General features: G+C 40.6%; 2 protein-coding genes across 2 annotated transcripts; both read right to left on the reverse strand.

Moving 5' to 3' along the window:
- Nucleotides 1-2343: 2343 nt before the first annotated feature.
- On the reverse strand, nt 2344-5255 carry LOC140313740 (amino acid transporter heavy chain SLC3A2). Its single transcript, XM_072391727.1, has 9 exons — nt 4880-5255; nt 4131-4295; nt 3955-4055; nt 3799-3876; nt 3650-3705; nt 3368-3563; nt 3036-3143; nt 2892-2954; nt 2344-2745 (listed from the first exon to the last, which is right to left on the reverse strand). Exons 1-9 carry the CDS (start codon nt 5253-5255, stop codon nt 2344-2346), a joined length of 1545 nt encoding a protein of 514 aa, XP_072247828.1.
- A 5260-nt stretch (nt 5256-10515) lies between these two features.
- Nucleotides 10516-15859, reverse strand: ppm1na (protein phosphatase, Mg2+/Mn2+ dependent, 1Na (putative)). Its single transcript, XM_072391728.1, has 6 exons — nt 15136-15859; nt 13827-14398; nt 11594-11711; nt 11377-11491; nt 11214-11277; nt 10516-10697 (listed from the first exon to the last, which is right to left on the reverse strand). The coding sequence occupies exons 1-6, from the start codon at nt 15539-15541 to the stop codon at nt 10668-10670; spliced, it is 1305 nt and encodes a 434-aa protein (XP_072247829.1). The 5' UTR covers nt 15542-15859; the 3' UTR covers nt 10516-10667.
- Nucleotides 15860-18175: the final 2316 nt, after the last annotated feature.

Here is an 18175-nt window from a genome sequence, read left to right on the forward strand (position 1 = left end):
AAGGAATTCTCCACAGTTCTGTTTATCTTATGGTGAGAGGCTATGTCTGCAGAGGATTTCTTGGAATTCAATATTGGTTGGTATTTTATGGTGGACGTAGATGGTGAACCTGGGTGAAAACAATTGAACATTTCTTATTTTCCAGTCAAACCAATTTCAATAAAAAAATTACTTTCGAAAGCCTAAATACTGGATTTTGTCAGAAGTGTTGGGCTTCCAGATTTCCTTACTCAAAGCGCTGGTTCTTCTTTTTAGAACCCCAGAACCCAACTGACAGACACAAACATTTCATCACCCATTTTTCCGTTTGCAGGACAGACTGCTACCATTGAGAAAAGTCATAAAAATGTGAAAATGTACAATTTGTTTTGATATATTATAAAATCTTGTCTTTATAGTCGTTGTGCTCAAGTGATAAGAAGGATAAACGTGCAAAAATGAACAAAGCTAATTAAAAATAGTCCATTCATTTGGGCTCAAGTTAAAGGGCTTAATGTGAATCAGCACTGCTTACTCAGAGGGAAATTTTAGTTTCCTTTATGCCCTCAAATGATCTTCTTTTGTGATTTCTTCCCCTGGGTCTAAAGTAAAAACAAATTAAAATAATCTTCAGTGAAAAAAAATCCCATCAGTTCATCTAACTTTGAACTATGTAATTTGTCACATTTAAGTTAAAAGGCCTTTTTATTTTCAAATTAGGCTAACACTGATAACCCTTTGTCTCATTATTGCTCAGAGACGAGATTCCCCTTCTTCCTCTCACTGATTTCAAATCTACCTGTATTTATTGTGAATGTTTAAGAGCCATGTGCTTTTAAAGATGCCTGCTGCTGCAACATGTGCTGTGAGAATGTGTCTTCTGTAGACTTTGTTGCGACATTAGTTTGTGTTTATTCTTTTACACTGTGCGCAGCTCTTCTAATTGCGATGCTTTGTGTTGGTTTATGCACCGAATTGCAACGATGTAAGAATAACAGGCTGCGTTAGGCAGTCACTTTTTGCTTATGCTCAGTCATGCATGACCCAGTCAAACGTGTTCCTACCTGCACATTTTCTTCTCCGAGTATACATTGTGAATGAATGTATTTCAACTGTAAGTGTATTAAAATGAATGAAATGATACAATTTTGGAAAATGTATTTCCTTGTGATAGATTTTGTTCATGTGAAATAAATTCATAAAAGAAAAAAAACTTATGTTTGTGCACTTACTTCTGTTTGCCAAGTTATGTGACAATTTATCTCAAAAGAGATGCGAGTCCTAGTTTTTTTTTTTACTAACATTATTACAGTCTAATGTAACAGGCAAACAAGACTGTATCTGTTGTATTTACAGGATGTAAAAGTTTCAAGAAAGTCTGACAACATTCAACCTTCAATGCTCAAAATATGTATTTTCATGTTCACCAACATAGAGAACACAGGCATTATATGTGTGCTGTCAGAAATAGTTTTTAAATGCTCAACATTTTATGTTTGTAGCAATAAGAAATGATGACATAGATCAAGAACAGGCTGGTGGATCTGAGCTTCATCATTCAGAGTGCCACAGAGCTAAAAACACTGACATAAATATTTATGTGGACAGCTTGTTTAAGTGAGGATAAAAAAAAGAATTAGCTGTACTTTATTATTACTCTGCTGGAATGTAGTCACATGTTTAAGTCTTGTGCAAAAGTTATGCTGGAAAGCTCAGCTGAGCAGTAATCGGCCCTGCAGCACCACCATGTGGGCAACTAATGCAATCCTCCTAAACTAAATGTGTTTTTCTGCTTTCCAGAAACAATAAATGTCAGAGAAGATTTTCCTATAAATCTTCACAAACCCTCATCTGCTTCCTGGACTTGCGTTACTCAACATCACCCAAGGGTTTTGAATCGAGAACAGTTCACATCCGAGAGCAATTATAATGTGACTCAACAGTGGTCTGTTTTGTGAGCCGATGAGGCAAGTGGCAAACGGCATTGTCGTGGTTGGATTTCATCTATAAAATGAGACATATTTGAAGGAATTTCTTTTCAGAAAGGAGTCACAAGATAAACTTTCTAAATCACAACCGATTAAACTGCTTTACATTTTAGACTGTCATCATCCAACATATAGTGTGTTGTTTTCACCAACACTCTTAATGTAGTTAAATATCTTGATTTTTATCTTAAAATTCACAACTGTCAGTTGAAAACACTGTTAAACAAGGTTGAAAAGGAAACAACATTTAGCCAGCTATGATGCCACATAGAATCATTTTATTTTCACCACACATCAAACTTTAAAAAATAAGTTTTCAGATATTAGTCTGTGAAATAAAAGCTCACATGCCAGCACCCCAAATCTCAACGTAGCTCTACGAGTAGCTTCCTGGTGTCAACAGTTTGATTGCCATGGCCTCGTTGGGCTGCAGTTTAAGCGTGTACAGAGACGTCGAGCCTAAGTGGTTCATCCCAGTGCTGGCCACAAACACTCCTGTTTCAGGCAGGCTCGGGGCCCAAGCAGGATCCAGGGAGTGAGGCTCGGGCCCAACATTGAGCAGCACAAGAAATTCTACACAACCCCAAGAGCGCAGGAAGGCCAGGATAGGGGGAGAAGAAGGAGAGGAAGAAGTGGAGTTGGAGGAGGAAGAACTGTTTGAAGAGGTGTTAAAGGGGAGGAAGGTGAAACTGCCGTACAGGAGGGCTTCTTCTCTGGCTTTCGAGTGGCTTAGGGTGGTAAAGAGAGCAGTCGCTGAGTTTTTAGTCTTCTGCTTGTACTGAGGGTGGAATTGTGGAGATACAGGAAAGTTAAATACGTCCAAAATCATCCAACAGCTTTACATGACTCGCACACTCATTTGGTAAAACAAGTCAGAGGACAGGACCGAGGATTTTTAGACGAACAGCTGGCATCATTACTCACTCTGTTGGTGTCTGATGGCTCATCCGTCTCTCTGTGTGATAATCCTCCTCCCAGAGACTCGCTCTGCATTGGTGAGGGGGAAGTTATCTGACATCATCAGCCAATAAAATGATTAATGAGTGAAAGTCTCAGACAAGGCTTTACCTGAGTTTGGCCAGTCTGTGGGTTATACTCCAAAGCAGGGGATCCTGGCAGAGTCATCATCAATATCAGGAGTAACCTCTTCAAATCATGAGGTGCCTCACCTCCAACCTAAAGGACACAACGAACCCCAAAGGCCTGTGAAATTATGTTCAACTGGCAGTTCACCAGATGCAACTGGTAAATGCAGTAGTGATAACTGAGCAAAAATGCTTTCATCTTTGTAAACTCCTGCTTTTGTGATATTCCTGCAGATCTTGTGACGTTTCTTCTATAAGACGTGAGGATCTTACACTGCCTACACATCAAAATATTGTGAAAAAAGTCCAGCTTACAGTCCAGCTTGGCCATATATCTTCCTCCGATGTTTGCAACTGTGTCTCTATTGCATCAGCCACTTCCTGTGCTGATAGAGGATGATCCGAGTATGGCAAAATGGACCTCATGACCATATTCACCAGCGTGACGTTGCTCTGGCCAGATCCGTTTAGTGGATGCAGAACATCTCTGGTCTGTTTTACCACCACAATCCTGAAAGGGTCAAACAGATGCACATTTTCAAGGAGCCGTACAAATTTATTTTATTACGCAAAAAAAAAACAAAAAAAAAACTTCACCTTTCCTCCTCCTGAGAGCTGAATTCCTCAAGGACACTTCTCCACTCCAGCAGAGTCTGACATTTTTAATACGATAGTTTGGAAAAGTTCATCTTAGGGAAACATTGTTTGTAGCTAAATCTTTTAGGAAATTAATCAGTGTTACTTACCTTTTCTGAATACGCTGCATCTGTGTCACATATGACAAAACCTGCTACACCTTGCTCCAACCAGAACTTTAAAGCATGCTGTAGGAAAAATCCAGACACAAGTAATGCTTAAGAGATCCAGAGTTACAAGCTGCTTTAGCAGAGAGTAGGCTTCACCTGTGCAGCTGCCGAGTGGTTTGACAGCTTGTCCAGGTTACCTGCTACATCCTGAAGTGTCAACGGATCCACGTTACAGAAGTCCAACACCACTCTGAGATCTGAAAATAATCATCATTAATGCAGGACAAATTCACATACAGACTGTCTGGCAAAAAAAAAAAAGTTCTACACACCTGCTTTGTTACTCTCTATGAGCAGATGTTGGATCTGAGCTAGTGTTTCCATGTTTTCAGCGGTCTCAGTAAGGTTGGACGAAAATACCCTCTTAGTAAAGACACCCTCCAGGATTAGAGCCCCGATACCCAGAGACCTGAGGTAGGGAAGGCGCTCACACACCCCTTCAGAGAAAAACTGCGTTACTTCAGATATTCACAAGCTCACTGTGTTCTGCTTGGCCTCGAATAGACACCCTCAATCAGAAATTCATTACTTAGTTCCATTAACTCATTCAAACACAGTGCAATAAACAAGTGTACCTGTGCCTAAGTTTAGAGGCTTCAAGTCTTAAAGGGTTAGATATTAATAGACTGACTTTTGCACAGTAATGCATATGGAGCTGACAACTATTTAATTTAATATCAGAATAATTCATACCAATTCAGCAGCGTCTTAATGTGACTAAAGCTTCTGAAAAAAACACTTTTTCAGAGCAGTTTCATGAAAGGCTAAACTTACAAACTTCATGGAGGCAAAGTGTACTGCAGAACTGTTTTATATTACATTAGTTTGAGTGCCTATGCGCACAAAGATGTGCATTACAGTGTGAATACGTTCAGACCACCAGGAGGTAGATAGTCAAATAAATCAAATAACACTGAGGGGCGTTCTGTCTTTGACATATAGCTGCATGTAAATCGCTTATGGAAACCCTCCGGGATTCATAGCTAACGTGTGTTGTGCATCATTTTCCACTCGCACTTACCGCTGACGCCCTCTGACCCCTCGGCCTGCGCTTCCGTGGACAAGTCGGGCTGCAGCCGGTAGTACACAGTCCTCTGCCACCATTTAAGCGACGTCCCAACTGGCCGAGGGCTCATCACGACGATGGCGACTGATATGGCGAGCATGGACACCCAAGCAATCCAGAACAACACCACCAGGTAACAGCGCGCTCTCCTCCACCCTGGACCTCCCGCCGCGGTCTCCAGCTCCCCCTTGCTCAGGGGTTGCCACTGATTAACCGGTTCTGGGTCTGGTTCTGGTATGAGGAGCGGTGCCGTCTCAGAGTTTCCCACACCAGCGGCCAGCCCACCTTCTGGCACGCCGCCGAACCCGGTCTCTCCTGCGTTAAGAGGCATCTCTGCAGGTTGGTGACACAGTGAAGCCCACAGTCAAGCAGGAGTAGGCCAACGGTTGCTGTCTGTCTCCTGCTCGCTTTGTTTCTAAGCCTGCCAACCTATCACGACCTTCTCCTACCTGTTTCACACAGGTGCTTTCATCAGTTAAATGAACCGGTTGTCGTGCAGCAGGTCGAGTGACACACAGACTGATCCTGATATCTCTCCCCACAGAGCGCAGTTCCTTAACCAAACTAATCAGAAGGGATTGGGAGTTTTCAGATAAGGATTTCACTCACATTTTCACAAACTATTTCAAGGCTATCCTATTATATCAATTACATACTCTTATATGCATTGTTTACAGGTGACTTGATTGATTTAATTAGCAGAAAATGGCCAAATCCACAATTTTGTCAGTTATGAATTGAAAATGGGGATTTAGAGTAGGCCAAAGTTAGTTAGACTTTAAACTAGTTACACCGTATAGACAAAGACCATCTCTGCATCTCTGGAGTTGCAAAGAGGTATTTCTTTTCAGTCTGTAACTTTGGAAGAGGCTTACGGTTCTCAACTTTGTCTCGATTAGACTCAGTGTTTGCATCACCTCAAGCTTCACCCTAAAGGTGAACATAGTAGAAAGTGATTTTGTCCTTGCTTCACTCCCAATACCCTTTGAAAAAGATTGAGATGAGAAGACACAGGATATGGTGTTTTTCAAATTAGACAAATTGAAATTTATAGTCAGTATGAGTATGTCATTATATATATAAATATATTCTCCTTTTTGATGTCAGCAGTTGGTTTAAGATCACCATTATTGTATTTTTCATTTCATAATGCTCCAAAATGTTTTCTGGGAAACATTTGGGACCTGGGAACAGAAGAATAAGATTGTACGTACTTTTACAACTAAGACTGTGTGTATGCACAATGATAAATAAAGCTGTGTGTGCAAAGTCTTTCAAATAATTGGGAAAACTTCAACACATGTATGAGCATTATTTCCACTTTCATCTTTAGCCACAAATGGCTCTCAACACTCCTGTAAATATTAATTTGCATATGAAAATATTATCGCATCACAACTAAATAGACTTGTCAATTTTAAACAGCTCTAAAGAAGTAACACAATTTTGCAGAAACTCTAAAATTGAGACACAGGAGCAGAGTGAAGCAAAAAAGGAGATCTTTTCAGTTTGGTGAATGAACAAGAATCACAGACAGAATTAAAAACTGCTGAATGTTAAAAAAAAGTAACAAATGATCAGATAACAAACATGAGGTGTAGCATCGGCTTCAGGGGCTGCAGAACACCCAGTTCCTCACACAGCTCAACAATACGGTCCAATGAAACCTAAAGCATCATCTTGTGCTAGTAAATCAATAATCAGTGTAAATACTTTTCCATTTTCACTTGGCCACATTGAACTTAAATGGCTCTGAGAGCGTTCTTGCTGCACATTCTGGGGGTCTATGATGTTCTCCCCAGTCTATCCAACCTGTGCACTTGAGGCAAAATAGAAACACCTGCATGCCCCCTGTGTTCCCGAATAGGGACACTAGAACACATCTTGAGCAGCTGCTCCAAGGCGCTGGGCGAGGGTCGGTATCAATGGAGGCATGACCAGGTCCTGAAATCCGTTGCGGAGGCAATCAGCAAGGGGATCAAGGACAGCCGATACTACCAAGCTACAGCCAAGGCCCTTCACTTCATTAAGGAAGGACAAAGGCCAGAGAGACCACCGAAGAACTGCTCTGTTGGTTTGCTCTCCACGGCACGAGATTGAGCGATGACAATTAACCTGGAAAGGCTGCTGAATATTCCACCACACATCACCCAGTCCAGCATGAGAGCTGACATCTTCTTGGTCTCGGAGGCCACAAGACAACTGATGTTGCTAGAGCTAACAGTGCCCTGGGAGGAAAGATTGGAGGGGGCTCAAGAGAGAAAGAGGGAGAAATACCAAGAGGAATCTTGGAGGAACAGGTGGAGGACCAGGTGCCAGTGGAAGTGGGCTGTCGATGATTTGCCAGCCACTCTCTGAGCAAGGCCTACGGCACACTGGGCATTACAGGTGCCAACCGAAGAAGAGCCATAAGCAACAATGTGGAGGCAGCAGAAAATGCATTCAGATGGCTCTGGTTGAAGAGGGGAGAGCAGTGGGGGGCAGTAGAATCCCACTTGGACACAGGCCGGGTTCTGATCGGCCTCGGTCAGGTCGCCTGGAAGAGGGTGTAAGACCCGAAACACCTGGTGAATCCAGGAAACAACGCTGATGATGTGTCCAAGATCGTGCATCAGAAGATGTTTCTGTAACTGTCTCTATAAATACTCATTTGTTTGGAGGAAAAGGTGTATGTATGGCCTCTGTGCACAGACATTGTTTATGCGTCTGGACTGTTTAATTTCAGAACAATGCTGTGGTGCCTCAACATCACAGCACACATTTAATTGTGGTTTTCTGCCTTGTTTGTAGGCACTTACAAATTTCTGTCACATCCCCTAATCTTTTATTTTACAACCCAGTAAATAAAAACAGAGTGATTTTCAAATCTCATTAAACAATATTTTACTCACAAAAGCAGAAAGAAAACGAAGAAGACATTTTATGATTGCTCAGAACATTTAAGCTTATCTTGAATTTGATGGCAGCAACACCTCTCAAAAAATCTAAAAAAGCAGAATAAAGAATTTTTATCTAGTCATTTCCTTCTGATCACTTCTGTTTTTCTGATTCCTTATTTTTTGACGCTGTAGCCTGACGCTCTTTTGGTCAAGTAAAACATTTTCATTAAGTATGACAAAATACATCAACATTTCTATTAGTTCCTTTGAAATGTTGGTGTTTACCAGCGTTACAAGGCCAGCGGTGGCTAGCATAGAGGCCTTTGAGTGTTTCTTTTAGGCTGAAAACAGAAAGCAAAGGCTCCAGCTGACCAGTGCAGGTTCAAACGCAACATTTTACTGTTTTACTGCATCAGCCGCCAGCAACAGTTTCTTATCTGAATAACAAACGCAGACTTAGTCATTACTCACATTTTCTGTTTCTCTGACGTCCTTCTCGTCTTTTCCACCTTGTCTTTCTGTCTGTTTAATGTTTTACACAAGTGTTCCCAGTTGAGCAGCACATTGTGTAGAATATTTGAGTGATCTGACTCAGGAGTGAGGAGGTGGCAAGGCTGTGCTGTCCAATAGAAGAACTGCTCAGTCAGTTAATACAGACATGCTGAGTCTCATCACACCACTGCAAAACATTCTGAGGAACCCATGACTGTAAAAGAGAGCTCCCTGGAGTCCATAATGAGCTACTTTTGGCTTTGACTTGAACCACTCTGCTTATGTTTTCCACATCTGATTGAAACTCTCATAGTTAGCTGAGAAAATATCAGCAAATCTTTTTCCTTTATTTTTCTACCTGTAATTTTATTGAATTGCCATACTATACAATTAGAGATTTAAATTGTTACCAGATATTGTATTTCAGACATAACCCTATGGCCAGTTCCACTCAAACTAAGCAGTTTTGAAAGGAACAAACGTAATACTATAAAGTGTTACTTCACAAGTAAGAATTTCTTACTTGTGAAGAGAATTTCTTACAGAATTTCTTACAAATTACAATTTCTTGACAGTAAGCTTCATGAAGCTGAACAGTTGTCTATTAATGTTCCTTCAGGGAATGAAGGTCATTGGATACATTCTGACATACCGCATCACACGTCCCTGCTTAAGTGCCACAGGGTACACATTTAATGAAGTATGAGTGCTAATTCCTTGAAAACTGTTGTGTTGCCCTCCGTCTCTCTCTCTCTCTCCAACTTTCTCCTGCTTTCTGTCTCCCTTTTGTGTCTCGCCCTCTGGCTTTCTTCGCTCATGGTGTAAAATTATGTAGCTTTGACACGTCCTTGCTATCCTTTGTTCCTTGACAACACCGTGCAAACTAATTATCCACCGAGATATAACGCGCTCTGTCACAGGACTCTGAGTAGAAATAACATCAATGTTGTTTTCTGAAGAGAAGCCTATTTAGGTTTTACTCAGGGGATTGCTTAAGGCTAAAGAGTGTCATATCATTTGTTTCCGAATGGATAGTTTGTATACTCTATCACACAGTAATGTAAATGTTCTGCCTAAGACAGAGACTTCAAGTAAAAAGTAGACATCTGTCAGTGTCTCTCTCCAGGCACTGTATGTTTAAATATTGTAAATACTTCTCTGTCAAATACCATATACAGTGCCAGTCTGAGGCTTGATAAAAAGGTCACATTCAATTTTACATATAGATGATTTGCTTTGGGTTTAAAAGGAGCGCTTAGAAGGGGCAGAGTCTCTCTGTGCTGCAAAAAACTACGTCTAAAAATCGTGGCGCAGTGTCAGAAAAATGCTCTCGATTGAAAGCATGAAAGCAAACAATGTAATCAAAATATTCTGAGTATCTGGAGACTTCTGTGGAGACATGGTCAAATTTGATATTGAATTTTAAGGCAGTACTTCAAAAAACAGACATTTTTCTTTTATGGAAGTCACTGTCTGGGCTCAGGAAAAACTCCCAGAAATCATTATCTGTGCCCAGTTCACCATGCCAAATGCAGGTTAAAACTGTAGCATGAAAAGAAGAAAAAATATGTTAACATGACCTAGAAACACGGCCATTTACTCTGGACCAAAGCTCATTTAGAACAGACTGAGGCAAAGTGGAAAACTGCTCTGTGGTCAGACAAATTGAAGTTAATTTTTTTTCAGAAATAATAGATGCCAGGTCCTGAAAACAAAAGAGGAGAGAGCCTCATCTTGTTGTTATTGCTTGGTATCAGCGCTCAGGTCAAAAGCCTGCTTTTCTGGTGGTATGAAGGTGCATTAGTACCTATGGAACTGACAACTTGCACATCTGAAAAGGTGCCATCGATGCTGAAAGGTATAAACTGGTCTTTCCTAATCATGACTGTGAACTGACTGACAAGGTAATGGAAGCCTGACACCTTGATGCCGGTCTTTTGAGGGCTGAAAGTTCTTCTCACGCTCAAACTACTGCGAGGCCCTCCTTTTCGTAATTTCCTTGAAATGGTACAAAACAAAAACAATTACACACTAGAGTTGCTCAAAATGCTAAAAATAGTGTTTAACCTTTAACTCAACACCTTGTTGAGATTTGTTCTTCGACCCATTGAACGTTCCACGGGAACAAAAGCTGCTCAAACCTTTGCGTGTCACTGTCATTCGGTAAAACCCAACGTTACAAATAAGCAACACAGTTTTTCAAGTAAAATTTCACTTTAATTGACCAGAAAGCAAATATGTGGCTCATACTCAAAGAGAATGTGTTACAGCTGGTTTAGTGCCCATCTAAAATGTAAAACTTCTCGTTCAAGCATCTTGGTCTCTATGGAGATGGTGAAACTTGTGTCGGTTCTGTCTCAGTGGTCACAGCTTTAGTTTGAGTCCTCTGATCCTCCAATGTCCTGAAAGGTCACAGGACAAGACAAGGAGTTAGTGTCAACCAAAATGCTGTAACTTTATTTTATGAATCATAGCGCATAAAAATCCAAAGAAGTTCATACATTAGGGTAAAAATGTCGCCTTTCTCCTCAAATCTATTCCTTTATGAATAGATATTTTGTTGGCTTCAACAAAAGTACAATGAGGGTGTCTTTACATTATTGGGCTTTTTTTTGCAGTTTTCTTAGATTTGTCTCAATCTTTTTTAATTTTACTATAAAAGAAAATGATGACATGTGACACTTTAAGGCTTTAATGTTAAAAGTTTTATAAGGACTTACATTAGATATCTATCTCTTTATTCCTTTTTTTCCATTAATGTTGAATGCTTGAATGTTTTGGTGTAGCTCTACTGGCCCTTAGATAAGACACAATTATCAGCAGTTTAGAGCACTGTTTCCTTCTATCTATTTTTTGACTCAACAGAAAGATGAATGTACGATGAATATCTACATTAATAGCAGACTCATTTGTCTCACCATGGGCTCCTGAGTCCTGTGGGCCATGACATGTTTCTGATATGCAGCGATGATGCAGTCTCGCCTACAATAAGAGATATGGAAATAAAATAGTAAGCACATTTATGCTTTGGTTTCCCAAAATCGCCAACATCATTGTTTTTCATGAGATGAAATCACTCACTTGCTCGTGATTCCTCCTCCTGGTGGAAGCCCTGCAATCTGTTCTGCTTGCAGGAATTTGATCACATACAGAAGGTCAGGGTCCTCCTCTCTGGACCTCATCATCTGAACAATTTCTGTGAGGGGACACAGTCAAACATTAGGTGTGAAATGTGATAAGGGTTGCCTGAAGGTTGGTGTGTTAATGGGTGAATCTGAAGGAACTCTGGCGCAGGCACCTTCCACTTTCGAATCGATCTGCTGCTCCAGCTCCGCCTCTTGCTGCAACGCCTCCTGTGACACCTGGGGGGCGCCGGGGAAGCAAACAATGATGATGCTGATGTTATCCAAACTGCCCTGCAGAGGGAGACAGAGCACTTTTAATGTGATGGAGAGTACACAAATACAGCAGGTTTATTTCAAGCACATTTAGGGGTTCTTCACTCAAGTATTTCCATTTCAGTGAATCCCTTCACTTCACTGCTCCACTTCTTCTTTTATTCTTCTATTAACTGCATACATTAGACAAATGATATTTTGTAGATTTTTTCTTTTTTTTTCTTTTCCAAACTAAAATTTAAAGAAGCTATAAGAAAAACTTTAGACAGTTGTGAATTATGACGGCCAAGTTCATTTTCTATTTTCCATTTTGAAGTATTAGGTGGATTATCATCCCCTGATTCTTTAGGATATTTGAGTTGAGGCAATATTTATATCACAACCGTATTGATCATTTCTAAACATGCAGTTACTGCAGTCAATGGGCTCTGGGAAGATGCATTGCAGTGTCATAATCATAGAGCTGCAAGTAGTGAGGGTCAGAGTGTCGTGGAACATGAAGTCTTTCTGCAGGTTCTGTAAGCCTTTGTAAGTGAAATGAATAGCAGCCCATGGCGGTCAGGATAAAGCCCCTGAGCTGGAGTGTGTCGAGCCATAATGCCGCGCTCTCGTCAACACATACACACTCAGAGATAATCCCGACCAGATTTTCTTTCTCAGAGCTAATGTCCCGGGATACGCTAATACAGCTATTTATAGGCATGGGGAAGGGCTCTTCAGAGTTCAGAGAGGCGGTTACTAAAAGTGTTTTAAGAAGCCCAGCAGTAGAAATCTACTTGCGCAAAAATAACAGTATGATACCTTAACACAGAGTCCCGGCTCACCTCGTCCCCTTCTTAATGCCAGTTTGCTCATTCATAAAGTAACTAACCTACTGTAACAACCCATGTCGCTGCATCTATTGAGCTGAGTTTGAGGAAACTGTCAGACGTTCTGCTGATCTATACAACACAATCATTCTGCTGCACATTCACATGTGATCATGCATTCAGTTCAATAGAAATTTTCCAGTGACATTTTTGTGAGTTGCTGTTTGTAATATGTGCTTGAGGTTTATGTTTATGAGGAAAATATGACGCACAGTTGACAGCATAGAGTTCAACTGACATGCAACACACTGGGATGCGCACGCTGCAAAATTGGCATTCGGCATCAAAATATTTAATTGTATCCACTACAATCAATCACTTCGAATGGGTAGAAAATAATCTTTTCATGTAGTTTTACATGCGGTTTGGGATACTGTTTTTTTTGTTGTGTTACCATTCTCTAATGAAGAATAGTTGTCACATGGGCAGGTGTTTCTAGCCCCTGTGTCGTAGTTAAAAATCACAAATTTCTTAGAAATTAAGCCAATGGGGATTATTTTTACCAAGTTGTTGCTTGCTCAGCCTAACCGATAACACACATTATCACTCAAACACTGGCAAGTGACCTAAATATTTTTTTTTAAAGCTAGCTGATATATGTTTGTGGCACTCACACAATAAGACACTGAATGTGGTCAGGTTTATAATCTTGTTGTTAACTTTCTTCTTTGCTGTTTGTTTCTTTGTTTGTCTGTTTGGGAGCAATATTCTGCAACTATCAAGCTGATCTTAATGAAACTTTGAGTAGATGTGGGGCATGGGCAAAGGGAAAAAAGAAATATTACATTTTCAGTCAGATTTGTATAATCTTCTTTAAAATAACTAAATGAAGCATTGGTTTTGGTGGAGGGTGCACTCTTCCAATGCCCTCATTGTTCTCTGATAATATAGTTCCTGATTTACATAAAAGCACTGACAGATTTTCCATTGGCCTCTTGTTTATTTGTCTAAGACTGTGCTCAACAGTCCTTCCGTTCATTGTATAGTATATAGATTACAAATAATGTGCTTGACACAAGTTGGTAATAATGAAGCCTTTTGTAGGTGCCTAATACTGTGTATTATTGCCAAAACATGAGGTTGTTCCTATTTTTTCTTGATAAAACATTTGCAATATATGCCAGAATTTTCATCTTCCTCATTCAAACTGCTTGATGCTTGATTTTATTCAGTCACCCGTCGCAAAGATCGAGGACGGACATGTCAGTATACTCCATTTTAATTGTGCATTTTGCTTATTTAGAATTGTGGCCTGATGTCTCACCTTATACAGGCAAAGGTCAATGACTTGGGTACAAATCTCTCTCAGGTCGTCGCACACCTGCAGACGGCTGCGCACAAAAGCACACAGTTCCTCATTCCCAATGGCATCCCAAACACCATCACATGCCAGAATCAGGAACTCATCTTCAGGTGTCCTCTCTATCTCATACACCTCTGGCTCTGGTGACACGAGTTGCTCCGTCTGTGGTCTCCAGTCCACTTCCTTGAAGTCAAAGTCTCCCAGTGCTCTGGAAACAGCCAGCGAGCCGTTGATTCGCTGCAGGGTCACTGAGCCCCCAGCATTCTGGATCCTCTCTTTTTCTCTGGGGTTAAAAGGCTTGTGGTCCTCTGTGTAGAAGACCACTTGGCCATTATGGCAGAGCAGGGTGCGCGAGTCCCCACAGTTGATAAAGTAAATGTGGCGTGGGGAAATCATCACAGCTGCCGCAGTGGAGCCGCTTCTGTCCCAGTTGTCTTGACGAGTCATTTTGTGCATGTGACGATCAATGTCTAGGAAGCCTTCACGGATCCCCTCCTTCACCTGCTCAGGGTCCTCGTTTGCATTGACCCCACCTGTTTCAGAGAAATGTTTGCCGTGAATATAGATATGCACCCTATAACACTGTATGCATGTTGGCATTCCACAACAATGGCATGCCAGTGTTGATCATTCAATAGCAATTAAGCTGCAAATTCAGATCATTCAAAATTAGATTGTAACTAAAACAAATGACTTCCTTGTTGTTGCTACAGTAAGAGAAACATAGGAGCTTCTGGCCATATTGAATCAAGAAAGACTCCGAAAGACATCTCTTTCAGAGCTTTTCAGGATATCACTGTGTCCAGAACTCTATTAATCATCCACTCTATGCTTATGTGGCACGTGTCACATTACATAATCTCACCCTTAACACTGTATCTCTTTCTCTTTGCTTATATGTCCTCGATAATCTATGAGTTATGCAAGTCCATTCCCTCCTATTCAAAGTGTTTGTTTGTGCACATTTGTCAAATATATTTACTGTAACACCACATTTTCAAAGTGCAACATATTTTTCTGGAATTAGACATACTGTACATGTTTTGTTGTAACTGTGTTACAATATTTGACACCCCAAATTAGTTCTACTTTGCGTGAAGTTATATTACGTTCACTTGTTAGATTAGTAAGCACATTTGAGATTAATTTTATATTGATGTAAGACCTGTTAATACCTTCCAAATAAACAACTGTGGGGATAATCAAGATAATACGTTTTTAGATATAATTACACTAAAAATGATATAGTCATGACATAATTGTCGTGTACCTGTTGCCAGGATATGATCCAACAGGTTTCTGGAGCAATACTGTGCCACTGTGATGCCTGCATGTCCATCAAAAACAGCAAAGTATGACCAATCTTCCAGGTTTCCTCTCAGCTGAGGCATGCACGTGTGGGCATCTTCCATCTGAGCCCTCCAGCCCTGCATGCTGGCCACAGCATAGTTCAACCCTAAATTGGATCCCCCCTCTGACACGTGCTTCTCCAAGTTGGGACGCTCCAGGTAGGGGCTTGGCAGCGAGTCGTCCTCATCCAAATTGTCCTCCTCTCCGAACCCTGCCTCCCTGGATCCCCCTTTGAAAAAGAATGTTACCATCTTCTCTGTTTCTTTTACCAGCTGGCGGAGGAAGGAGGGCACCTCCACATTGCTCGCACGCCTGGCCGTCCTCATCACTCCACGGAGCCTATGCTCAAGCTTCCTGCTGGACCTGGCAACAGCTCTTCTCCTTCTAGTGCCGCTCCTCCGGCCGTGTGTTTTCCTCAACAGGTCCAGGGCAACAGTTAAGCTGTGCCAGCCCAAGCAGGTAAACAACAAGCAACAAGTAAGATCCTGTTAAATGAAAAGAGATGATTTTGGATCAGAAAAGATCACGGCAACTTGTTCTTCTTTTAGCTGACTTGTAAATCCATCATCCACAATCCTTTTTTATGAATTTACATGGAAACTTGAGGGTGTTTTTCTCTCTGCTGGTTGTTTCTTCGTCTTCCTTGTTCTCTTCTTTCCAGCTCTGTTAGTCCAGCTTTTGCAGTGACTAATCTGTTTGTGTTGATTTATCCCTCTTCTCTGCTCCACCCACTCTCCTCCCTGTCTTAACACTGCTGGATAATCCCTTGGCCAACAAGCCAGCACAAATAACCTGCGTCTTCACACATGCATGGATTATGAGCAGAACATTGTACGTAATGTAAAGGAATCCCCTTATGTGTCCTGCACGTCTGTATGGGGATTATATGCATGATTCATATATTTTTTATCAATTGATTCAGCATTTTGCTATATTTATAAGTGCATGATCGCAGTCATCACGTTGCCACTGCAACTGCAACACTGTTTGATACGATGGACCCTGAGTTTTCCAACCATGTTAGAAAGTTTGTCATGGAAACATCAGTAGAGAAAACAACCTCCTCTCAAAGTTGGATTACTGCTCTGACACTTAAGCATGTGCTCAATTTCAAGTAGTGTTTTCAAAGTCAAGAATACATTTTTATACACAGCCTTTAAAAGAAGCCCTTAGAGTCACCACAAAAAAATCATGCAGGCATTTGATCACCCGCAGCATGTCTCCATAGGCGGTGGTACCTGTGGCTACTACATATCGTGCTGCACATTTCATACATATTACTGATTTTGACTGTGCTCAGCATTAACTATCTAGCAAATTTGTTGAATCATTAAGGTTGTATTTTTGGTTTTCAAGATAATATACATGATTATACATAAACATGTGCAAATATGCTAATAGTTGACAGCTATATTAAAACATATGTTACAAGAAAGAAGGTAATATTGACATAAGTGAACGAGGTGAATATGAAATCAATTAAGAGTGTTAGAAAAGACTTTTGACAGGTTTCAGTGGCATAAATTTTCCAGCCCAAAAGAATATATATAAAGACAGAGGTTCCAAAGTAGAACATGTGTCTCATGACTCACTTAAACCATGTGGCTCCACCGAGGTTGACCTTGTCACAGGTTGGAGACTGTTGATTTTGTAAACCTGGAAATCGATTTTCTGATGATATTTCAAAAAAGCAAAATTATAAATCAAAATTTTGTTTGACAATTACAAAATGAAAAAGCCGTTTGGTGCACTGCACGTTCAGATGGAAAACAACATTTGTGTTATGTATATCATCACTCGAACCTGTTCTATGTGCGATTTGCTGACCCCATGTCGTCAAAGCATGACAGTTTTGAGTCTTAATCTTATTAACTTTTGTGTATTTGTAGTTACTGACCTGATTGAATGGTGTTAAAGACTATATGTGTGACACTGTTCTTATCCAGCTGTAAATAGGACTAAACCCAAACTCTTGCTGATCTCTGCCAACAGTCCACCATGGTACTTGTGTTTGTTTACTTTGACTGCGCCTGCAGGTCACATAGGCGGTGACCGTCAAGTGACTCTGTTGTTGAAACATGATTCAATATGTAGTTTTTTTTAACGTCAGTATAGAATTGCTGAATTGATATTTCAGCAGTGATCCAGCTGATTGTCTCGCAGCAGGGACATGCACAATGAAGAGTAGTGTCCAAAAAATGACACCATGTAATTGATTAATGTGCATTATTGATCGCTTCTGTCAAAGGTTTAGAACAGCAGCCATCGTCGTTCATCACCTCAGCAGACATGGTGAAAGCAGTGGCTGGTATGTCATGCTTTATTTATAGTGTTATGTAGATTTACGTTGAATCAGGTAAAGGCTTGTATTCCCCTGAGTTTGACCATAACGCGTCCTGCACCAATGTCCTCCTGTCTCCATTCATTTATTTCTATTTGTATTTATCTAAATAGCCAGTGTTTTACAACCTGGGGCCTGTTCTACAAAGCAGCTTCGACAGGTTAGCTGGCTTAACTAACCATGACGATGGATATCTCGCTAAGCGGTACTACGGCGCTGGTTATTACCTTGGTATATCAGCCAAGGTTTTCCAACCCTGGATATCAGCCTGTTCGTTTAAAATAGGTTAAACTGAAATCAGTTGACCAATCACAATGACATATGACAAAAAAGGAATGCTCTCTGTCTGAATGCATCGACTGATAAGCTCATTAAAGCTAGAATAGATCTATGATTAAAGATTGTGTATTTTATCAAATGGGTTAATTGCCTGAATATTGTTATGGTATGAAAGACTCACACATTCTGTCAGAAGCAACACTGGCTGCTTGAAATGATCTTTTCACTATAGAAGGAACAAACATTAGAAACTGATTCAAATCAGTACATGGGCCTCATTGTGAATGTCAGAGTTCATTTTCTATCATCCAGGCACTAAAAAAACAATGTGCTGTGATTT

This window comes from Leuresthes tenuis, unplaced genomic scaffold (assembly GCF_036924035.1).
Source record: "Leuresthes tenuis unplaced genomic scaffold, fLeuTen1.0.hap1 SCAF_9, whole genome shotgun sequence".
Classification (NCBI taxonomy): domain Eukaryota; kingdom Metazoa; phylum Chordata; class Actinopteri; order Atheriniformes; family Atherinopsidae; genus Leuresthes; species Leuresthes tenuis.